The 25,952-nt window shown below is 36.3% G+C and overlaps 1 protein-coding gene across 1 annotated transcript in view; it reads left to right on the forward strand.

Moving 5' to 3' along the window:
- LOC132547171 (RYamide receptor-like) overlaps window positions 1–25,952 on the forward strand; it is a 78,338-nt gene that overhangs the window by 37,912 nt on the left and 14,474 nt on the right. Inside the window, exon 2 of the mRNA XM_060210926.1 lies at window positions 20,201–20,301. Within this exon, the coding sequence (XP_060066909.1) occupies window positions 20,201–20,301 (101 nt within the window). The remainder of the gene's footprint in view (window positions 1–20,200; window positions 20,302–25,952) is intronic.

Consider the following 25,952-nt stretch of genomic DNA (forward strand, 5'->3'; position numbering starts at 1 on the left):
TTTTGCGTCAATTTGCTTGAGTCAGTGGTACAACTTGTCTAAGATGTTTAAAAAAAAGAAACTTTCGAAAGTTTTTCAAGATATTCGGGACGCGAAATTAATCATTAAAAATGTGATAAATTGTTTTTCTGCTGTACAAGTTCAATTTTTGAGAGATAAGATATTCAGCATACCGTCGCATAACGAATGTTAGCTTTAAGCAAACAATGGACATTCTTATGTGTATTAAGTATATATCTATGGAATTATTTCGAAAAACCAGAGAGTTAAATGTACGCTTGGGATTCCTCAGCATTTAGGCAAGGAAATCACATTTTCATAACATGATAGAAGAACCTAAAGTGATAATTTATCATTTTCCCGCGATTTAGGGGTGTGTGTTTGTAGTACCGCTTGTATCTGTGATGGCATTTTTGTTTTGAGCATCGACCTCACGTTGCAAGTAAATAAACACAATCATTTTTTATTTTGGGGTTTTGCCTCTCTCTCTCTCTCTCTCTCTCTCTCTCTCTCTCTCTCTCTCTCTCTCTCTCTCTCTCTCTCTCTCTCTCTCTCTCTCTCTCTCTCTCTCTCTCTCTCTCTCTCTCTCTCTCTCTCTCTCTCTCTCTCTCTCTCTCTCTCTCTCTCTCTCTCTCTCTCTCTCTCTCTCTCTCTCTCTCTCTCTCTCTCTCTCTCTCTCTCTCTCTCTCTCTCTCTCTCTCTCTCTCTCTCTCTCTCTCTCTCCCGCCTTCTCTCTCTCGCTCTCTCTTTCCAGAAATATTATTAAGAATTCTTTTCACCGATACTCCCTGCATTACAAGGATAAATTCTACACTGGGGTCCATCGGGAGTTTACAAAAGTATACGTGACATATTATCCTGAAATACAACAGCAAGAAAAAAAGAATATCATTTCATCTTCTGTGATCCGAGACTGATAGTTTAAGACAATCTTTACGTTTGGAAGACATTAAATTCCCACAAACAGATCACAAAGCTACATATATGCCTATGTGAGTATTCGCAAAACCTGACGAAATGTTTAACGGTGTGTTCAGTTTAATAGTATAAAACGAAAATTTACTGTCGTTGTGAGAAACAATGTTTTACTGATCCGATGAAACAAGAGAGAAATCTTCCATACTTGGTATTTCATACCCAAATAATGACAGTTAAAATTGTATGTGTTCAATTCTCGCTAGTATGTTAGAAGGTTCCGTTTCTGTTTACTTTGTTCTCATATTGACAACGCGACATTACCTACTTTTGATTGACCATGATGAACGAAGACAGTGACGTTGACCCTTCCGGATTACGTGGTCCAATTTCTTTTGTATTTTATCCAATGAAAATGTCTCTCTTGTTGTAAGTCTCAACAATTGAATTAAACGGGTCGTCGTTTTACTCTTGTGTGATTAATCACATGTATTGAAAAAGTCACATTCAATTTCCTGTTTTTTTGTTTGTTTGTTTTTATTATTCATTTTTTTATTTATTTATTTTTTTTTTTATTTTATTTATTTATTTATTTATTTATTTATTTTTTATTTTTTTGAGGAGAGGGCATTTTCGTTGAATCTATGAATTTCTAAGTCCACGAAATGGTAAACATTTGGAAATAGACATGGATTTGTGGTACTAGCGGATGACGTAAGTAAGATTTATCTTCGAAATAAAGTGCTAATAAAACTTTTTTTTTAAAAATGGTATACTCTGTTTTTGGAGATTAACAAATTCATTGTTCTCTAAAAGAGTTTTGACTCAAGAAACTCCTCGGTAAATTAAATACAGTAGACATTGTATCCTAATGGATATTCCGCACATTTCAATGACAATAAAATCTTTTATATAATTTTAAAACACTTTTCTCTCCTTTTAAATGGATATTTCACGCATATTATACCCTTTCTGCATTTGAACGGCATTGGAAAGCTTTTGACATGGAAATCAATCTCTTATGTCATCTAACAACACACTGCATATAAATGCTCTTTGGTAAAAATTGTATTTGTCTGGTAATGTATAAGGCCTGAAAGGATTGATAACCGACACCTTTTCAAAAAGGCAAACACATCAATCCTATTTTTACATGTGATTTCAGTAGCAATTGAGAAAAAGTAACATAAAGTTTCATCAAACACTATTTTTGTCGTTTTAGGTCTCTTCAGTGATTCCGAAGGACATATGTATGTTAGTCCAAATGAATATTGAGGCTAATCTTATCAGTTATGAATCATGTTACTTTATAGTGTGGCCGATTTGATCTTTTCAGATTGGTTTTAAACCCGTGTTAGTTGTTGTAAGGTCTCAGATGTAGTGTAAAATTAAATATTTAAATATGGTTTTAAACCCGTGTTAATTGTTGTAAGGTCTCAGATGTAGTGTAAAATTCAATATTTAAATATGGTTTTAAACCCGTGTTAATTGTTGTAAGGTCTCAGATGTAGTGTAAAATTCAATATTTAAATATGGTTTTAAACCCGTGTTAATTGTTGTAAGGTCTCAGATGTAGTGTAAAATTAAATATTTAAATATGGTTTTAAGCCCGTGTTCATTGTTGTAAGGTCTCAGATGTAGTGTAAAATTCAATATTTAAATATGGTTTTAAACCCGTGTTAATTGTTGTAAGGTCTCAGATGTAGTGTAAAATTAAATATTTAAATATGGTTTTAAACCCGTGTTAATTGTTGTAAGGTCTCAGATGTAGTGTAAAATTAAATATTTAAATATGGTTTTAAACCCGTGTTAATTGTTGTAAGGTCTCAGATGTAGTGTAAAATTCAATATTTAAATATGGTTTTAAACCCGTGTTAATTGTTGTAATGTCTCAGATGTAGTGTAAAATTAAATATTTTCGTGAGCTTAAAATTCATAGGTTCAAAACAGTATTTCAAGTTCGTTACACAAACTTTAGCTGATAAGAAATCCACTAGGACCAAGACCTCGGATCAGTTTTCAATTGTTCATCATTTATTATATAATCCTCGTAGATTATATTATTGAAAAGGTCACGAAAATTGATAAGTGTACAGTCACCAGCTGCAGAATGTCCCCTCCACAGACTATAAAGCAGATTGGATTAGTCACTGATGCATATATAGATAATGTAGACATGTGATGTGCCCCGAAATCGGCGTTACGACACAGGACATGTATCATAATCTGATCTATTTTTTTCTTCAATATAACAAAATGATGTCACCATCATTGCGTGTTATGCTTATAAGGGTATTTTGGTGGAATATCGGTATAAAAGCTACATTTTAATCTCCTTGATCGCTCATATTTTGTCATAAAATACTGATAATTATTCGTCTGGTGTGTTACAGGCTCTTGACTAAAAAAAAGTAGAAATATCATAGAGACATTGTTATTTAGATGGAATTTTGATAAATGTCACAGACAAACGAAATTAAAAGGCAACTTAAATCACCCATGCCCTAATTGATAGTTTCGTTGAATTTAAGTTTTAGATCAGATCAACCAGATTTCATCAATTATCATGAGTTTGCCGGAATCTAAAACTACAGGTCACTTGTTCAAAACTTTTGAAACTACCAGAATTGTCTGGAACACACATGCAAAACATGAAAGCCCTTTCTTTTTACGATGCAATAGGCAATGGGCAAAGTTGACAACCGACAAACAGCACAAAACAACGAGCCACCGATCTTTCGATCTGTCGACATAGAAATGCAGTTTAGACACCAGTAAACAACAAAAACATGAAAGTATATATTATTTTTTTTTCTTATTTTTTTTTCCATTTAAGCTTCTTTGGAAAAAATTAATCGTCATTCACTCGACATTACACACAATCAAGTATGCCAGAGTTTAAGAGGAATTTTCAGTGTTCCTGTTGTGTTAACAGGACTGCCTTAAAACATTTCATTCCTGCTTCGTTTTAGACTATTTTAGCGTATTTATTAGCTTTTGAGATTTACCCTAGCTTCAGACGTTAGATATCTTAAACTTTAAATCTACTTTATCTACTTTGAGAATTACGTCAAAAGTGCAGACAAACTTCTCATACAGGAAATCAGGTCTAGATGAATAGATGTGGGTATCAGTGATGTAGGTTTCTTAGTGTCCATATAGTCGATTTTATTCTCTGTAATTGGGTTCTTTAAGTTGAGGTCTGATCTATCTTACTGTGTTTAATAACAGGTAGCTTTACCTCTTAATCGTTACTAAACATTAAAGTAGTCCCGCGCATTCAATTATTCACGATGCAAGTTTTTTTTAACTCGTACGTTAGAACTGTAACGATGTCCAACTTGCATTCCTTATAAACAAACTATAGGTCTTACATGTAGATAATTAAATATCGTCAACCTAACAATGCTTTTTGTCAGTAGATGTAGATTGCTCTTCATACTGTTTTACATTTCGCATTTTATATCAACATTTAATTTGATGTGTACGTGAATGGAAATTCACCTATGTTTTCCCAAGATTTACCAAAAACAAGAGAAACCTTTCTGAATCGCTACGACCTCATCAGTTGGATTACGTGTTAAATAGGTTCTTGTCTCACCGACCGTCTGAATCAGATGAAGTTATAGAGTCAGGGGATTGAGATTGTTTCGAGTGGGGATCAACGCCAACCACAAAAGATTAACTATTGGAGCCTGAAAGATGCAGTCGTTCATATAAAAAAAAGAATAAAAAGGAGATTGTTCTAGGCTTACAAGAATTTTAATCAACATCGATTAAGTCTGAATGTCTCTGCTTTCGACGAGAACTGAACAACTATTTGAACAGATGCGTGTCCAGTTTCACAAAATCTGCTGTCATTTCAGTAATTCGTTTACTTCAAATTTTTCTAGAAAAAAAAATCAAAATATTTGATATCTCATTGAGAAATTGGTTTGTAATTGAAATGTCCTTGTAATTTCTATTTCAAGCCAAACTTGAATAATTTGTAAAGAGAAAAAATGACCTTGATGGTATGCTGTTCGCTTCGTTAATGAAAATGCGGATGGTCGAGGAATTGAACTCGTCCCAAACAGAAACTAAGGATCAGCGTCAATAAATCCACATTTAAGAGAATGACCAATTGAAAACAGAAGCCAGTTTAATTTGATTCATGCAATTAAGATAGAAATTTTGATTAGATATTGTTCTATGAGAATGGCTAATCGTTGGTGATGCTATAGTAAAAACACGTGTTTTGGACATAATTCTGTTGAAAACTACCGCTTGTGTTTGCTGTCAAAATTTAACGGAATTTGTAATTCCGGATTTTTATTGCAGATTTTCATTTCATTCATTTTTGAGTACAGACTCTCTCATCAATGTGTGTATGGTGACGCCTTCGAAGGTCTGAGATGTCCTCCTCTGTGCCCCACTCCATTATTGAATTTAGTTAACATAGTTTTTGCACATACAACAGGGGCGGTTTGTGTCCCCCTGAGGTTCCAAACGGAATGCTCGCAGCAAGAACTACATATAAATTAGTTTTCGACAATATTTCACAATATTGAACAGGTAGGGGTAACAGAATGGAGACTCGGGCTCATGTCCAGGGTTTTGTTAGGGACCAAGTAGGATTTCGTTTCTGATTATCTTAATTCAACATAATACTTGTACAAAACCACATCGACATACTAATACGGCTGGTTATTTTGGAAATTCTATTTGCATTATCCATTAGTATTTCTACCTTGGTCGAATCACATAAAATGCACCAGAAATAATTTGACAAGTGCAGAAGTTGTTTTTAAAGTCTAATTTTCGTATTCTGATGAATATGGTGCTCCTCTACAAATATACAAGCTGGTATCTTCTGCTTCCGCTAAAGACTTGTTAAAACAAATGGTTTTCACTATGTAGCTTATTTGTATGGTAAATTGTCCGGTGGAGAGAAAATAGATTGTGTCTTTTGCAGCTGTAGGCCAACAGTGTAGGCCGCCATCCAATTACACGACACGGAATGTCTGCCACGAACTGTCGCACAGCTAGCGAAAGATGCATTCCCGACTATCGGTCAGAGGAACATGGTGAAAATCTGTGATTTGTCTGTCAACTCGAATAAATGCGCATTCGTTGATGTGTTTTAGAGGTGTTATATAGTAATTTCTTTCGATGAGGAAGAAGGGGGGATAGACAGGTTGAGACGGGAAGGACACTCGAATATGAAAATTCGCTGATGAAATTTAAAGCTCTGTTCAATGTCAAAATCAGGCCCAAAAGTTAATCACTTTATGTAGTAAGAACTTACGCACGCACTTGGTGTTCTTTTGAAATTATCAGATGTATTAAAATCCGAAATTGATGGAATTATGAGGTTAGGCCATCGCCTAAATTTTGACATTTATTACGAAAAATGACTTAGCTCGGGTTTCGATTCAGGGCCTTTAGTTGACGAATCAGAGAATACGGATGAAACAGCTGTATGGTGTAGTTTGATGTATTACATTGTTCTAATATGACTGATTCAAAATTCGCATTAAACTGTGTTATTTATTTTGTATGTCTTTCATCCGATATTATCAGGGTATGAATTTTCTCGCTCAATGATGGATACATTTTTTCAAGCTGTTTCCAAAAAAAATTGTTTTCATACGATATATATAATACTGTTTTGAATTTTGTCGTTAACATTTCATAAAGTTGAGGAATAAAAACAAACCCCAAGACTGTATAATGACAAAGTTATCATTTAAATATTTGTTATTGAGTGTGTATTTGTTTAATATAATTTGTCAGTCTCTCTCTCTCTCTCTCTCTCTCTCTCTCTCTCTCTCTCTCTCTCTCTCTCTCTCTCTCTCTCTCTCTCTCTCTCTCTCTCTCTCTCTCTCTCTCTCTCTCTCTCGAAACTGGATACATACCGACTTTCTTCCACTGTCCGAGAAGTCTATTTGTATTAGCTGAAAACAAGTACCTGTCATGATCACCTATTTCTCGAGGTTGATAACAAACCTGTCTATATAGACCAATCTGAATTATATTACCTTGACTTTCATGTTAAGTGGCCCTTATATCTACAGGATGCAATTTACAACAATTGATAGAAAAAAGTTAAATAAACGAATTAAAGACTGAACCTTTTGTAATCACACATCTTCAAATAGATAAACTTTTTGCATAGAAAATAACGGAAATTCATTCATAAATACCATGAAATAAAGACACGGTCACCGTATACTCAAAAGATAACGGAACAGTGTACAAAACCTCAGTATACCGTACCGCATATGGCACGACCGTATTTATAGAAGCGATTAGGAATAGGCACAAGCGGATAACTCTTTTAGGGAGCTTTGTTCATGTGACAACCCATGCTTGACAGGAAAATCACACTTGGCTTCTTCTTGAAGACGTGTTTAACACGCTCTTGTATTCTGTATATATACAACAGGACAAATCTTAATCGCGGTGTTCCAAATCTATTCATTTCAAAAGCACTCATTTCACAATACCAATGAAATCAGACAGTGAACTATTGTCGGGCATTACATTTTGTAAATTGTGGTGATGAATTTCGATCTTCACCTCCGTTTAACTGATTTTATTTCATTGTTTTACATGCTATCGTTAAGTATCACGGGATAGGTAACGTATATAGAACGTATGTGAAAGAGATCCGCAACACCAGAGAATAATAGCTTCAAAATCTCACCATATTTCGAAAATATTGCTACGTAGTTGGTTATTTTAAACATGAATACCTCCTAACAGTTTGATTTTATTCGTTGCATTGAATTTCAAGTGAAACAGTACCATGTATGCAAATGACTCTAAACCCACACAGACGACGTCATGACACCAATATAAGAAATGCACCAAAGGGAGGATGGTTGGCTTGTCTTTGCTTTTAAAAAAGGGGGCTTTTAAACATCGCTATATCCAAATTTGACAACATATTTAAATGAATTATTTAAATATGCAAATAGAATTTTCTAGATATTTTCGATTTACGCTTGATCAGGATCTACTTATTATGTAAGTAATCAACACGGACTAGATGAATTCGATTTTAATTTGCTGGTGATTGTAATGTCGAGAAAAGCGGACTTAACTATTACCTTTTCACTTTTTTACAAGGTTTCATCATCGCAACGTAGTAAAATGTTACAATGAACTTGTGTTTTTCATTGAATGATATATGACTAACCAGTAATAATTGTTTGATTCCAAGATAAGCTTTTGTATTGTACATTAATCATAGACAATGTGAAACACATACTGCTGGTGTCATCTTACAGTGTAAGTGACATTTAACGTACACTTACAGAAAAAAAAACTTGCAAATAGATACTTTGTTTGCTCAATAAAAGATCAGACTTGTGTAATGTATACTATCGAAAGGATGCAATTTACAACAATTGATAAAAAAGTTAAATAAACGAATTAAAGACTGAACCTTTTGTAATCGCACATCTTCAAATAGATAAACTTTTTGCATAGACAATAACGGAAATTCATTCATAAATACCATGAAATAAAGACACGGTTAACGTGTACTCACAAGATAACGGAACAGTGTACAAAACCTCAGTATACCGTACCGCACATGGCACGACCGCTGTTATAGAAGCGATTAGGAATGGGCACAAGCGGAGCACTCTTTTAGGGAGCTTTGTTCATGTATACAACAGGAATAATCTTAATCGCGGTGTTTCAAATCTATTCATTTCAAAAGCACTCATTTCAGACAAAAGATGATGATATATCTTAATTGCAAAAGAAGTAAAATAGGGACTTGATTGAATGTGACTCTCTCTCTCTCTCTCTCTCTCTCTCTCTCTCTCTCTCTCTCTCTCTCTCTCTATATATATATATATATATATATATATAGATTTGACGAGATGCGAGTAAATTATAAATAAAAATGATTTTTGACAAAAGAAGAAGGCACCTGAAGACCTAATACAGTGAAAGCGCTAGTGCAAAATGTAATGTCTTTCTTCTTTTGTCAAAAATCATTTATATATATATACATATATTATTGCTGTCTCATTTGCTCTACCGCATATATATATTGACGGAGATATGGAGGTAACACACACAATCCATACGATATCAGACGATAATTGCCGTATTGTCGAAGACTTAATCCTATCTTATGGTAACACATAGTCTGTTATATGCGATATTCGATAGATTTAGGACTTCTTACAAAAAACTTTGGAATTTATTTTCACATTATCAATATGTGTTACATGCGAGGGTCATTGAAAGTGAAACATTGAAAAGGTTGTAAGATTGATATAACAGAGTTGATTCTGTAGAAGTGTTAGAGTGGGTTGGTTTATGACAAGCTCATTAGACAGCTAATTTCCATCGGGAAACCTTATACAGTTTGGATATCGGTGTCGCAAATACACTCCAGAAAGCCAAGAGGAGATGAGGCTTCCTATTGAATTAGCCTTATGTGATAGGGAGATAAAAGCCGATGACCATTATTTGCGGGACTGGTTTTCTATTGCCTTTGTAACCGATGCTCTCTGAATAAAAAAAAAAACCAAACAGAAATAATGATGTTGTAGAACGAGTATGCTTAATGACACCGTTGACAAAGATATATCTTCCATGCAGATTGATTTTCCAGAATTTTACATTTTCAATAGCTAGCAAAACAAGCATCATGATTATCACAAAATGTTAAAAACGGTTCCCGAGAGTCAAAACTTGAGGTTCGTTCGTGATTTACTAACCTAAACAATGCATTATTAACCGCGATGGACATCGATAAGATCGCCTGTATAATTAAGTCATTGCTTACCATAGATGTGAAGCAAGGTATGAGACCATTCGAAATTTTGCATACTATGAACTATCAGCACAGAGGGACAAACAGTCTCATTAACTAACGAAGGGAAGCCATTAATTGGCAGTGCAATTAGTAAAATTTAAATTCTTTGCCTGATATACAAAGTTTTGTTAATGTGTTTGATCGGATTATTCGTAATGAATATTGAACAGCTAACTGTGTACTTTATTCTGATGTTTTACCAGTCGTTGATAGAAATGTTGTATTCATATAAAAAAAAAAATCTCACTTCACCATCGACGTGGAGTGCACCGTATCAGTTAAATGCTTGAATCCACGTTTTTAACGGGAGGAATGTGTTATACATAGTCAGTCACGTGAATGCACATGCATTGATCACGTGTGTATGTAATAGCAGATTTTGCAGAAATTTTAATGTAGAAAATTACTTCAAATACGAAAGTTTGCCAACATTTCGGGTTTTTTTTTTTCAATGTTTGCTTTACTTTGTATCAACTAACCATATGAATCCTCTACAATCTGTCAACTCTCATTTAAGTACATACGACATATTCAAGATATCGATTCAATTTTTTACATTTTATTGCATTAGCACAGGAAAACGAACTTGTTTCTAAATTTTTTTCTTTAATAAATGTATTTCATATGAGAAAAAAAAAAAAAAAAAAATCCGAGTATCCGAATTTTGTGGTTCGACATGTTTGGAACCAGTGGACAGAGAGAAAGGACGATCTCGATATTACAAATTGTTAATTACTTAAAGCAGATATCAGATGTTGTCTGTAGGACCAGTATACACAAAAGGTCAATAGGCAAGACAGTAGCAAAGGTCAACTCACAGGGTTCCATGCGTCATCTGATGAATCTACGTCTAATTAAAGACTTTTCAATTGACACCTTATATCGACCTGGAACAAACGTTGTACAGAAATGGATTCTGTCGTTTGTCATTATTGCAGAAACTTCGGATTGGAAACATTTTTCATGTAACTGATATTGATCGTTTGCGTGAAATCAATTCTGTACCACGACGTCACGACAGGGAGATTTCCGATGATGAATGCCGGTTTTACAAACTATTTTCCAACAAGTAATTCTTTGAGACCATCATAAAAATTAATGAATGATTGCTCAATTAACCAAACGCCATTTATAGGAATTGTTGAATCGTGATGGCAATTTCAATTTCTTCTCAAAAACAATTCCTTGAAAGCATTTTATACTTGCTAAAATAACCAAAACTTTCCTATTGAACTTCTTTAATTGCTATGAAAGCGATGTTCGAATGGGAGTCGAAATCAATCTCTTTATCATAGCCACAAATGTGTCAGATTTGAAATTAAATTGTGACCGTTATCTATTCATATTCTTCTACCTTCAAGGACAACAGACACAGACAAAAGGAACCTCTGTGTAGAAACATTCAACAACAGTTATTTCATCCCGTTATTAATGATACTAAAACTACTCTAACGATCTCGTAACTAGTTTTAAAACGTCATGAAAATTAATCATGTTGCACAAATTATTTACCACTAAATATTGCTGGCATGGATTTAGTACAGAAATGTGTATGACGTTCCTGATAAAGACATGAGGCCCTGATTGGGTACTGGAATGAGTATGACGTTCCTGATAAAGACATGGGGCCCTGATTGGGTACTGGAATGTGTATGACGTTCCTGATAAAGACATGGGGCCCTGATTGGGTACTGGAATGTGTATGACGTTCCTGATAAAGACATGGGGCCCTGATTGGGTACAGAAATATGAATGACGTTCCTGATAAAGACATGGGGCCCGGATTTGGTACAGAAATATGAATGACGTTCCTGATAAAGACATGGGGCCATGATTGGGGACTGGAATGTGTATGACGTTCCTGATAAAGACATGGGGCCCGGATTTGGTACAGAAATATGAATGACCTTCCTGATAAAGACATGGGGCCCGGATTTTGTTCAGAAATGTGTATGATCTCCTTGATTAATACAAGGGGCTCGAATTTGGGAACGTAAAGAAACAAAATTTTAAACACAAATTTTCTCTGGACAAAACAGTACAACGCGTTTTGTTTGCCGGATATTTGAAGACTTGGCTACAAGCTGATGTATTTACTTCTCAAACACAAATACGGTTAGGTAACAGATGTCCTTAACATGTTTCGTAAAATTTACTATTAAGCCTTATACTAATTAAAGATAATAACATACACATTTCGCCCAGACGCATTATGTAAAGTTGGATAATAAATTAATTCACTTAACACAAATGACAGATATCACTTTTAGAACCGCATGCATCATTAACTCAGACAGGTATCGTGTGTACGGTAGGATACAGCCTTAATACAAATATATCTATAGGACCTGGCTGTGAAGTGCAACTGTTCGGAACGTGTTGATAAGCTTAAATGCCAATGTAACCCAGGCGTATGATTATCGCGTAATGGTGATTGTGGGAATGTCCAGTCCACAGAGAATCCGAGAATTCATGGCGACGCCTTGCTATCTACTGACCTTGGTATTGGGAACCTACAACCAATCAGCGGCTACAGTGATATTAGATCAATCTTCACGACAGGATTACAGCAATCAAAAGTCCGGAACCAAATATTATCAGCAGTGTGTAATTACTGAGTAGGTAAATTACATCCTTCATTCGGCGATTTATGACATAAGATTGTGGCCTATAGAATCAAGATAATATATAATGAGGGCAAAAATAGGAGGAAATATGGCCGCGAGTATAATGGCTGTGCACTTACGTAAACATCCCGATACTGTAAGTGCTGCTTTTTTGAGGGATGTGTTTTTTTTTTTTTATCTTTTGGGATGGAATAAGATCCTTCGAAAATTAAATCAATCAAGAAAGTCCTTGCTTGTTTCAGGGGTTGAAATAAGACCCTTCAAAAATGAAATTAATCAAGAAAATTATCGCTCGTTTGAAGACTTCTGTTAGAAAAAAAAAACTTTAAAGACTTACGTATAACCGCGGAAATAAAACCACTTAAAAATTCTATCATAACTGTATATGTTAATAATGTTTGTTCTTACTATACTTTAACTAAACAGCTATGATTATATCAAACGCTGATGAAAGTAACAACAAAACCAGACGGTCGAGAAGGTAAAGAAATATCACTTTTTGTTTTCCTTAATGTGTCTGATAAGTTTTAAACAGTTGTTATTATTTCTATTTTTTGATAACATATATCTAGATATTTAGACCTTGTAATAAAAAGCGATTTTATTTGTTGAAAAATTAATTGCAAAGTGTCTAAGATAACAGATAACACCCAAGTTAACGGGATAATAATCCATCCACACCCGACGATATTCAAGCCAAACCTGACGATATTCAAGCCAAACCTGACAATATTCAAGCCAAACCTGACGATATTCAAAACAAACCTGACAATATTCAAGCCAAACCTGACGATATTCAAAACAAACCTGACAATATTCAAGTCAAACCAGACGATATTCAAGCCAAACCTGACAATATTCAAGCCAAACCTGACAATATTCAAGTCAAACCAGACGATATTCAAGCCAAACCTGACGATATTCAAGCCAAACCTGACGATATTCAAGCTAATCCTGACGATATTCAAGCCAAACCTGACGATATTCCAAAACAAAGCTGACAATATTCATACTCCACTAAACGATATTCAAACGATGACAGACAATAGTCAAACCAAACTCTACGATAACATACCGCTCCTAACGATATTGTGTATCAGAGTACAATAAAACGTCGGGATCATGTTTCATGTTTTCCATAGATAATTTCGATCGGCAAAGAAAACCTTTCCTTGAGTATCCAGCCCTGAGCGAATTACTTCGATAGCCTTTCCTTTTGTATCCAGCCCTGAGCGAATTACCTTGATAGCCTTTCCTTGAGTATCCAGCCTTGGGCGAATTACCTTGATAGCCTTTCCTTGAGTATCCAGCCCTTAGCGAATTACCTTGATAGCCTTTCCTTGAGTATCCAGCCCTGAGCGAATTACCTTGATAGCCTTTCCTTGAGTATCCAGCCTTGGGCGAATTACCTTGATAGCCTTTCCTTGAGTATCCAGCCCTGAGCTAATTACCTCGATAGCCTTTCCTTGAGTATCCAGCCCTTAGCGAATTACCTTGATAGCCTTTCCTTGAGTATCCAGCCCTGAGCTAATTACCTTGATAGCCTTTCCTTGAGTATCCAGCCCTGAGCTAATTACCTCGATAGCCTTTCCTTGAGTATCCAGCCCTTAGCGAATTACCTTGATAGCCTTTCCTTGAGGATCCAGCCCTGAGCGAATTACCTCGATAGCCTTTCCTTGAGTATCCAGCCCTGAGCTAATTACCTCGATAGCCTTTCCTTGAGTATCCAGCCCTTAGCGAATTACCTTGATAGCCTTTCCTTGAGGATCCAGCCTTGGGCGAATTACCTTGATAGCCTTTCCTTGAGTATCCAGCCCTGAGCGAATTACCTTGATAGCCTTTAATTGAGTATCCAGCCTTGGGCGAATTACTTCGATAGCCTTTCCTTGAGTATCCAGCCTTGGGCGAATTACCTTGATAGCCTTTCCTTGAGTATCCAGCCTTGGGCGAATTACCTTGATAGCCTTTCCTTGAGTATCCAGCCTTGGGCGAATTACCTTGATAGCCTTTCCTTGAGTATCCAGCCCTGAGCGAATTACCTTGATAGCCTTTCCTTGAGTATCCAGCCCTGAGTGAATTACCTTGATAGCCTTTCCTTGAGTATCCAGCCTTGGGCGAATTACTTCGATAGCCTTTCCTTGAGTATCCAGCCTTGGGCGAATTACCTTGATAGCCTTTCCTTGAGTATCCAGCCTTGGGCGAATTACCTTGATAGCCTTTCCTTGAGTATCCAGCCTTGGGCGAATTACCTTGATAGCCTTTCCTTGAGTATCCAGCCTTGGGCGAATTACCTTGATAGCCTTTCCTTGAGTATCCAGCCCTGAGCGAATTACCTTGATAGCCTTTCCTTGAGTATCCAGCCCTGAGTGAATTACCTTGATAGCCACTCCTTGAGTATCCAGCCCTGATATCCCAATGTTCACTGTATACAAGGGTATGCATATACCAATCAGTTCATTGTCTTTTCTCTCTACATTACCATTTTTATTGTGAAGTACCATGCTGCCGTAATGTTTCCTCTAGATCGTACGTCATTTTAACGAGCATTTTAACAAGAGAATATCATCGCACGAGAACAACCTGCTTTATGAGTCAAAGAGTTGATCAGAAGGAAAAGGGAACTGGTTTATGATTCTTAACACTTATTTGTTTTCAAAAATCGATTGGATTTAATATAGAATATAACATGAAAACAGATTTGCATTCAAAGCCGGGTTTACTAAGTAAATGAGAGCCCTACCGATAGAGAGGTTATTGAAACAGCATTCGGCAGTATAAGTGATGATCTCTGAATACAGCGTAATTTGATCTGACTGGTTTAACATTTTTCTCACAAAACCATACCTTCAACACGTGACGTGATTCACACAATCATGACTACATCACGTGACACGACACGTGCCGCACACAGCTATCACTACATCACGTGACTGAAGATATGTGCCACACAACCTCAACTGCATGTTCATCAGGTGACCACAAATATCTCAACTCGTTTTTACGATATCGACAAAAAACCTCCAATTTAAAGTTTTTTTTTTTTTTTTTAAATCTACTGAAAACGTTTGAAGAAATCTTTTATCGTGAAACCAAATGTTGACTTTTAATAAATATATTAACGTTTCAGAATGAAGGGTTGAATTGAAATTGTTTTGCTACGTGAAGTCACAACTACGGTAAAAGAGAATACTTGACCTATATCTTGACCACTGGTCATCCATCTTAATCACTGTAAAGCGGATAGCGTTCAGTGTGACACTGATGTGGTTACTTGTTGCTGCTATTACGAGTAGACAATGGTTAGATGAGGAAGCGCTGATCATTACTCCACACATCAATTCCCCATTATTGAGAGCTGTGCCGACATAGATAGCAAAAAAGGGGAAAGCTGCTAAATTGGGACGAGAGAGCCACGAGATTCAATCAAGGGTGATTACAAATCACCAGTTGATTGTTATTTTATATAGATGATTAATCAATGAAGTGTTATTATTATGTTACATTGACGTGTTTAAATGACTGTTGGAAATGATGTCGGCAATACAGACATCTAACAACGGCCCGGCACCATAAATGACTGTTGGAAATGATGTCGGCAACATAGACATCTAACAACGGTCCGGCACCATAAATGACTGTTGGAAATGATGTCGGCAACGTAGACATCTGACAATGGCCCGGCACTCTAAATGACTGTTGTAAATGATGTCGGCAACACAGACATCTGACAATGGTCCGGCACCATAAATGACTGTTGGAAATGATGTCGGCAACACAGACATCTAACAATGGTCCGGCACCATAAATGACTGTTGGAAATGATGTCGGCAACACAGACATCTAACAATGGTCCGGCACCATAAATGACTGTTGTAAATGATGTCGACAACACAGACATCTAACAATGGTCCGGCACCAAACTTTGTCCAACTTCACGAACTCTTTACACTAATTTTCATGACAATCCTTTTTCATCCTTTCCTTCTTGATAATAAATTTACCAAGATTTCAATGACTATGTTTCTACCTAAAAGATAAATACATTGAAGAGATAAATGAATATATATCATATCAATAACCTTTCTCGTTATAGACCGATCACGTTGTCTGTAGTGCGTGCATTGCCAGTTAAGTTAGGATCTTAATCAATACGATTTGCGATCTGGATTAAGTAATATTCTATTTCTTTGTGAGATATGAAGCTGGACGTTAGTTTGTCTGTTGGTTCTGTTCTTGTATACATTGTTCTCATTAGGGAACGTGACATTACTTATTTGAATTGACCAAGGTTTACCTGGCGTTTGGTTGTCGATGAAGCAGAAGACGCCTAGTCTTCCGGTACACCTGGTCTTATTCTCCCTGCACTTTATTTCATGTGTCTCCGTATATATCTTTGTTTTGTTCATATTTTATCCTGGTTTTATTTAATTTGAGTTTGGATTATGATTATGTTGACATTTTGGTATTTTTTAGATTCTTTTTTTTATTATTATTGATTGTGAATTTTCTCTCCACTGACCATCTTTTCGTCTGTTCAGTGGTGTTATTTTATTCCGAGCGGTGACATACTCATTATCAAAATCCAAATTATTAATATCCCGAAAAAAACTTGAAATATTAATGTGAGAATATTTTCAGGATAGGCCTATTTTTGAGGTTGACTAATTTTCAAGTTTTCGGGATGTTTGGATTTTATCAACAATCCATAAAATGTGAAATTTGAAGATGTCCAATCTTGAAGATTCATATTCAAATTGTTTGTTTCTCTTTAGTCAAATTCGTGTTTGTTACAAAAGATCAATTTCAAGAGAAGATAAACATGGCAGAAAGGATAATTTAATTATAATACCATAATACAAACTAAATACATTGTACTTATAGATAAATATGATACATCATTTTAAATAAAGGTTTAATTTCAATTTTAAATATACAAGGGTAATGGAGTATTAACGCCATTGTATGATATGGAATAGGAATTTAATCAGTGTAAAGATTGTACAAATGACAGCTTTTATTACAAATTTAGAGCTAGGGTAGAGCCAACCAATGAATTAAACTGTATTATACAGCTGTTTCGTCGTTCTAGGACTCGTCAGTGATGCTAAGGGCCTACATTTTGAAGCCTAGTAGGCAACTAAGGAAAATCCAAAGTGACGGGTAGGTGCAACAGACCCATAATTCAATAAATTTTGTACTTTTCATTCAGATAATTTAAGAAATGCGCCAAGAACATGTGTATATTCTGAACCGCGCCTCTTTTTCTTATGTATTAAAACGTGGCATGCAGGTAACAGCAAACCTCGGGGACGTAAAAAGTCCACCAGCAGTGTCTACCACCTGCTGTCTCAAAGATTGAACAAATGCATGGGTTTTCGACTTTTTTGAAACACACTAGCTTTCTTATCTTATAAAGAACAGAAGCAAATCTTACACATACCTCAGACCCATCTACCTGTTTTGATAGGTAATCTTAAGCTCGACATTCTAAACTTGCTAATACCTTAACGTTCTTGGGAATTAAGCTTAATCAGATTAAATTTAAACTTTTTTTAAAGATAAGAACAAAATTGTCCTCAGTCCGAAGAGCTGATAACAGAGAACCAATCACAAAAACGTGCAAGATTAGCGACGCTGGGACATTTGATCATCTCCATTAGCGACCCTGAAATAATTGCGGTTGTCCAATGGCGACTTCAACAGAATTAAGGTTGTCTAAATGCGACCTTGAGATACATGAAGATGTCCGTATGCTGACTTCAGAGATTTCATGCTGTCCGATTGTGACCTTGAGAGACTTGCTGATGTTCGATTGTGACCTTGAGAGGATTACAGGTGTCCGAATGTGACCTTAAGTGACTTGTTAAGTTCAAATGCGACCTTAAGATAATTGCTGATGTCTGATTGTGACCTTGAGAGCCTTGCTAATGTTAGATTGTGACCTTTCAAGAATTGCTAATGTTAGATTGTGACCTTTAAAGAATTGCTGATGTTAGATGGTGACCTTAAGAGAATCGCTGATGTTCGAGTGTGACCATGAGAGAATTGCTGATGTTCGATTGTGACCTTGAGAGAATTGCTGATGTTTGATTGTGACCTTGAGAGAATTGTTAATGTTCGATTGTGACCTTGAGAGAATTGCTGATGTTCGATTGTGACCATGAGAGAATTGCTGATGTTCGATTGTGACCTTGAGAGAATTGCTGATGTTTGATTGTGACCTTGAGAGAATTGCTGATGATCAAGTTTGACCTTGAGAGAATTGTTGATGTTCTATTGGTAAAGAATTTTTTTTTAAGTGTGAGCCTGAATCAACCTTGCATTGATTCCGGTAAGTAGAAAAGAAACTTGATATTTGGACAATTTGACATATTGCTTCCTTAGCGATGATGTCTAGTCGTTACCATTGGATACGTCAATCTCGCACTAAACGTTGCTCCATTACTACATCCGCCTCACATGGGCGAGCCAGACATCCTTTTGTGACACCATGCACTTTACAAGGTAGACGAGGAGACAGACCGTGTTATCAATACAGCAGCTGAAATTTACACGTTATGACGTCACGTGGTAGATATCTTGATCTAATTTACCATACTGCATTGTGGCCTGCTAAATCTATATTTAATTTGTCGTTTCAAGATTCTAGGAACACGTACTTGTGCTAGATTCTGTGTCGGATTACAGTGATGGAATAGCTATTGAAACATTGCTATTATCCTACAGTAAACTCCGCTATGAACGATTGTATACAATCCACTCAAGTGAATAGCACCTTTCAGTACAAATTTAGAATAAGATACAGAAGAACCAGTTAATGAATTTAACTACGCCACACAGCTGTTTCGTCCATTAAGAATGCGTCAGTGAATCTACGGTCTTATTTATGAAACCTAGGTTGCGACTGAATAAAACTAAATTGGTGGTAGATGGAAAGAGACATTGGAATTGGTAACCCTGTATTTAAATAAATTTCGTATTTTTGGACGTAATGTGGACTCGAATTTCTATCAATTTAAAAGTCACGTGCAGGATATAATTTGTGTATTTTCTTTAATTGAGAATTAATTTTTCCATTATTTTCCAATCACACACACACACACATACACACACACACCTAAACATAAATTACAATAGCAGACGGTAAAAAATAAAAACAAACAAACAGAAAACAAAGCATAAACAAACAAAACAATAAATAAATCAAAACAAAATAAAAAGCAAAGAAAAGCAAAGCAAAGCAAAGAAGTTGAAATAAGGAAATAAAAGCTCTGCTATGCTGTGATGTTCTTTGCAGAGAAAGGCATGAAGTACTGTACACTCAATGTGTCAGTATCAGTAAAGAGCTAGTCAGTCACATGTGGCACTGCCATCTAACATCATAAATCCTTTTGGTTGGCGATTGCTCGTTGTTCTGGACACGAGTAGACTACATATCATACCCTAAGATTCTGTCACGCACCAGTCGTCTAATAGATATGTTGGAACAAATTGCATCTGAAAAAAATTAAGGAAGTCTAAACTTCAATGTAACTATTATAATATATGAATAAAGGAGGGATTTACACGGACACACAAGATAAAAGACCAGGTGTTTCAGAATAATAAGCTTATCATGCTTCCTCGATGACACCCGCCGTGTTCAAACAAGGGAACAAAATAGGCGCTAGCAGATTTTCCAAATTTATTGCCAGTATGTTTCACTCTGAATTAATTTAAATGAGATATTTTGTGATTCTTAATTTCGATGGCTTTTATTGACGGCTATCGTGAATGTTATTACTACATTTGACATAGTTACAATTTTTATCCATTTCTTATTAATGTTTTACAGGTAGTGAAAATGCTGATAATCGTTGTCTGCCTGTTCGTCCTGTGTTGGATGCCACTCCAGGTGTACCAAGTCCTGTCCGAACTCTACGTGGAAGTTAACAAGTAAGTAAAACACAGACGATTATCATTCAACGCCATGGTTTTTTTTTTATTTATCATTACATCGTTCGATGTTCATTTTTTCATTACTCCTAAAAAAGTTATATCACCTTCATTATCATTGCCATTTCAATTTTCCTTTCATATCACTTTCAGTTGATAGTATGTGACCCCATCCGCGATACTCCAGGGGTTACAATCACTTTCGTTCCCTGTATCCATGGAACGTGTCATAACAAAATCAAAGGTTCCGTGTGCGACACCTTGTGGACAAGACAAAAAAGGCTAGTTTGATCCTTTGATGTACATAAAACGAATCTTGAGGTCACATAACAGTATATTGTAATGCCTTTGAAGTTGGGTGTCGCTCCTTTGAAATCTTCAAAGGGAGCGAATCAGCATTTGTTTTTTTCTACTAGAACCAATCAAACGTTTTGTCATGACGTGTTCCAGGGGTGTAGAAAGATAAAGTAGTCGTTACCACTGGAGTATCGAAGATGATGTGTCCCTAGATAGTGTACCTGATCGCTCTTTATGATGTAGTCAACTCCAGAAAAGGGTAATATAGCCATGTTTTGTTGTTTTTTGTTTTTGTTTTATTGTTCGAACCGTTTAGACAGAACACAGATTGGGTGCTTTAGTTCGGTCGATAGAGCAACGGTCTCAAATGAAGATCTAAGGTACATAGTTCGACGACCTCTACCTGGTTTTTTTTCATGATTCTCGGGAGGCTGAGAAATCGGATCGGTCTGTTCTGTTTTGGTTGTGTTGGGAGAGACGCAGTACCCTAATTGAGCTGTAAGACATGCGATATGTCAATGAGGTATCCACTAGCTCCCACAGGAAGCCGTCTCAGAATGATCCGGACTGTTCACAGGCGATATAACATGGGAACAAATAGACAAACAAGTATGACGTTCATGTCTTTGTATGTTGACAGCAGATGTATCCGCAAAAATATAACCCGTTGGTAGTTCAAGCTGATATGTGAATGGGTACTCAAGTGTAAACAGGCATTCTAGTTCAATATAGATATAAATCGGAATGACAGCCAGAATTGATGACACTTTGATGGAAATTAATTTCAACAACAACAACAAACAACAACAAATTCCACAAAACTCTGGCAAAATATGAACAAACGAAAGATTTACATGGAGACTCCTGAAAAAGTACAAGGAGAATAAGACCAGGTGTTCGGGAAGCGTAAGTGTATTCTGCTTCATCGACGACACCCGCAATATTAACCTTTGTCAATCCAAGTTAGAAATGCAACGATCTCTAACCAGAACAAAATTTACAACAACGGAACCAACAGAAAACTAAAGAGCAGCAAGCACGTCCAGCTTCATATCACACAAAGAAATAACATATTTCTGAATGCGATCACTTAAAGGAGACCATAGAATTTCCTCACCATTTTCATCAACCTGCAGATTTTGAAAAAGTAATATGATAAAAGTAGAAAAAAAATCGCTAACGTTGTCATTTCTCTTTTGACATGAATGTACACCGTACCAGGCCAAGGAATCCACAACATGAACCTAGCTTTTTAAAAGCACCCTTTGCTATTTTCACGAAGCTTCCAATTACCGTTTCAATGCCAAACCCGTCAATGTCAATGTGACTGTGGAACTATCAGAAGTCATAAAATATCGCATCTGTTTTTTGTTTTCATCAAACCTTATAATCACTATTGATTGTAAGCAATTTCTGTAAGTCTGGCAACAGGGCTGCTTCCGCGGGTGTTTCGAGCTTTGCACTTTATCATATGGGATTTACTTCCGTTTAGCAATGTGAGAGGAAATGGGAAAATATCTTTTTATTCATCAAAGGTCATACATCTATAGATTCTGACAAGGTGTTTACAAACACCCAGTTTTTGTTATCACTACGTGGAAGACAAATATCACTTTCTGTTTAACCTTGACTTTTTAAATCAGCCATTACGTTCATATCAAGGAAATATAAATAAAAATGTATTCATCTTCAAGAGAAAATATATCGTACGTAGACCCCTGTAGAAAAGGCTTTTGTACGTTTTATTGCGACCCCTGTAGAAAAGGCTTTTGTTGGTATGATTGCGACCCCTGTAGAAAAGGCTTTTGTTGGTATGATTGCGACTGTAGAAAGGCTTCTGTTCGTTTTATTGCGACCCCTGTAGAAAAGGCTTTTGTTGGTATGATTGCGACTGTAGAAAAGGCTTTTGTTGGTATGATTGCGACCCCTGTAGAAAAGGCTTTTGTTGGTATGATTGCGACTGTAGAAAAGGCTTCTGTTGGTATGATTGCGACCCCTGTAGAAAAGGCTTTTGTTGGTATGATTGCGACTGTAGAAAAGGCTTCTGTTCGTTTTATTGCGACTGTAGAAAAGGCTTTTGTTGGTATGATTGCGACCCCTGTAGAAAAGGCTTTTGGTCGTATAATTGCAACCCCTGTAGAAAAGGCTTTTGGTTGTTTCATTGCGACTGTAGAAAAGGTTTTTGTTGGTATGATTGCGACCCCTGTAGAAAAGACTTTTGTACGTTTTATTGCGACCCCTGTAGAAAAGGCTTTTTTTATGATGCGACCCCTGTAGAAAAGACTTTTGTGTTTTATTGCGACCCCTGTAGAAAAGGTTTTTGTTGGTATGATTGCGACCCCTGTAGAAAAGACTTTTGTACGTTTTATTGCGACCCCTGTAGAAAAGGTTTTTGTTGGTATGATTGCGACCCCTGTAGAAAAGACTTTTGTACGTTTTATTGCGACCCCTGTAGAAAAGGCTTTTGTTGGTATGATTGCGACCCCTGTAGAAAAGGCTTTTGTACGTTTTATTGCGACTGTAGAAAAGGCTTTTGTACGTTTTATTGCGACCCCTGTAGAAAGGCTTCTGTTGGTATGATTGCGACTGTAGAAAAGGCTTTTGTTCGTATAATTGTGATTGTAGAAAGGCTTTTATTGGTATGATTGCGACTGTGGAAAGGCTTTTTTTGGTATGATTGCGACTGTAGAAAAGGCTTTTGTTCGTATAATTGTGACTGTAGAAAGGCTTTTGTTGGTATGATTGCGACTGTAGAAAGGCTTTTGTTGGTATGATTGCGACTGTAGAAAGGCTTTTGTTGGTATGATTGCGACTGTAGAAAGGCTTTTGTTGGTATGATTGCGACCCCTGTAGAAAGGCTTTTGTTGGTATGATTGCGACTGTAGAAAAGGCTTTTGTTGGTATGATTGCGACTGTAGAAAGACTTTTGTTGGTATGATTGCGACCCCTGTAGAAAGGCTTTTGTTGGTATGATTGCGACTGTAGAAAAGGCTTTTGTTGGTATGATTGCGAATGTAGAAAGGATTTTGTTCGTGTAATTGTGATCTGCGTAGAAAGGCCATTGTTGGTATACTTTCGACCCCAGTAGACAAAATGGACGTGGTAAGATTTTAGTAGAGAGCGCCCTATCGGCATATCGTGTATAGCGACCTGTCGGCATATCGTAATATAACTTCTTATCGGGATGTCGTGATATAGCGCCCTGTCGGCATATCGTAATATAGCTTCTTATCGGGATGTCGTGATATAGCGCCCTGTCGGCATATCGTAATATAGCTTCTTATCGGGATGTCGTGATATAGCGTCCTGTCGACATATCGTAATATAGCTTCTTATCGGGATGTCGTGATATAGCGTCCTGTCGACATATCGTTATATGGCTTCTTATCGGGATGTCGTGATGTAGCGTCATATCGGATTGAAGTAAAATAGCGCCCTATCGTAGTCGTATTGGCTAATAGTTGGTATCAGTGTATATATGTTTACACCTGATAAGAAAACAGACAAATACCACAATAAATATTGACTTATCATCCGTTTGTGATTTCCTGATTCTCTTGTTCCTGACAAGAAATATTTATGTCTTCCACAATTCTTGTTGTGTTTCATGAATTGCTTATGAAAAAGGAAATATGCACCAGGAAAAATAGAGGCAATTTGAAGTCCGTTTGGAGAGAAGCGAGGCCGCCGGAGGAATTGATCTTAATGTGCGGCGGTGCTGATTTTACAATTTGTCAATTACGGTTTCATGCCGAGGCACAGATCAGCTTCTCACTATAGTGTCTGACTAAGAGCCACAGAAACAACGAAAAAGATTATATCCTAAATCTACGCTTTGACGATAATTTACTTTGATTTTGCTTGTTTTTGTTTCACTTTGAAACGTCCGTTTTTGCTCCGCCGGGTTAACATTTTTACGAAGATTCAGTCGATGTTTTTATCTGAAGGTCTTTCCGTTCGCAACAAAGCTAAAAGACGAACCATAACACATCACACAACACCACATCCTATACACTTATATAGATATCTGTAGTAAAGGAGGCGTATACCATCCCTGTTTCTATGCGATGTTTTACTCTTGTTGACACAACACCATAAAGGGTACTGTCATATATTTTGTTTTCCACTCCAAATTGTCGATTAGAGTATCTGCAGGCTGCAATATGACGTCATAGGTTAAAAACAGATATGATACTACTTTTTATTTCTAATTTTTTTTTTCGAAGGTCAGTCAAACCTCTGTAAAACACAGATAAGGGATACTTTCTCTGCCGTCAAACACGTCTAACGCCTGTCTAATACACAATATATCCCTTTATTGAAATGTTCTAAGGAGAGGAGTTAAATACCATACCCTCGGGAAAACGTATTTCTTTCATATCTAAATGGTAAAAAGGTAATTCCAATGTTTGATGAATGCCTCTGTAATGAATCCTTCATTCCGTCCGTCCGTCCGTCCGTCTGCATCGTATGTTGTGGGTTCAAACGGTTAGCTCTATGTCTTTGATAAAAGATAGTCTTCCATCTAAACAGTCCGTCAGTCCGTTCTGCCGTCTGTTTTGTTTCTATTTGCTTTATGTGGTTAACTATGTCTTTGATAAAAGATAGTCTTCCATTTGTACAGTCCGTCAGTCCGTTCGTCCGTCTGTTTTGTATATATTGGGTAGTAATAAATAACGACGGTATGGTCCTATATTAACACTGGCTCCTAACAAACAAATGTCCGATGGATGGGTATTACTATCGATACGAGGTAATAACGACAGTACGGACGAAAGAATTGTAAAAAAAATTCGATGCAATCTTTATCAAGACACAAAATATAGCTTAAGTTGCATCATATACATAAAACAGAGACAAAGTTATAAACTATAATTGAGAACGGTAGTGTAAATCTAGGGGTCTCGATAATCCCTTATATATATATAACAGAATCTGAATTATTTTCCTCAATATTTAGAATTTTTTTTTGTTTTTTTTTGTTTTTGTTTCTAGTGGTTAACATACAAAGTAAATAGCTAATAGAATAAGTAAGTAAATAAATAAATAAACGTATGTGTTTTTAGAGACGACTCTAAAAATATTGACGTTTGACTCCGATATCCAGTAAATACATTGTAAATACATTATAAAAAATCTTTCAAAAAATGAGAATATTTTCAGTTACAATTACAACCAAGTCATGGTGTTGTCTATGAACCAAACATTTTTGCTTCCCTTCCATTCTCTAAACTTGTATCGTTTGGTTTACATGACTGGATTCTGTTTATGGTGAGTAAAATGCTAACAGACGGACAGGTACAGTGAAAAAGTGAAGTGCTAAAATACGGACAGGTACAGTGAAAAAGTAAAAT

This window comes from Ylistrum balloti, unplaced genomic scaffold, assembly GCF_031769215.1.
Source record: "Ylistrum balloti isolate Yb309-2 unplaced genomic scaffold, AGI_CSIRO_Ybal_v1 Utg369936, whole genome shotgun sequence".
Classification (NCBI taxonomy): domain Eukaryota; kingdom Metazoa; phylum Mollusca; class Bivalvia; order Pectinida; family Pectinidae; genus Ylistrum; species Ylistrum balloti.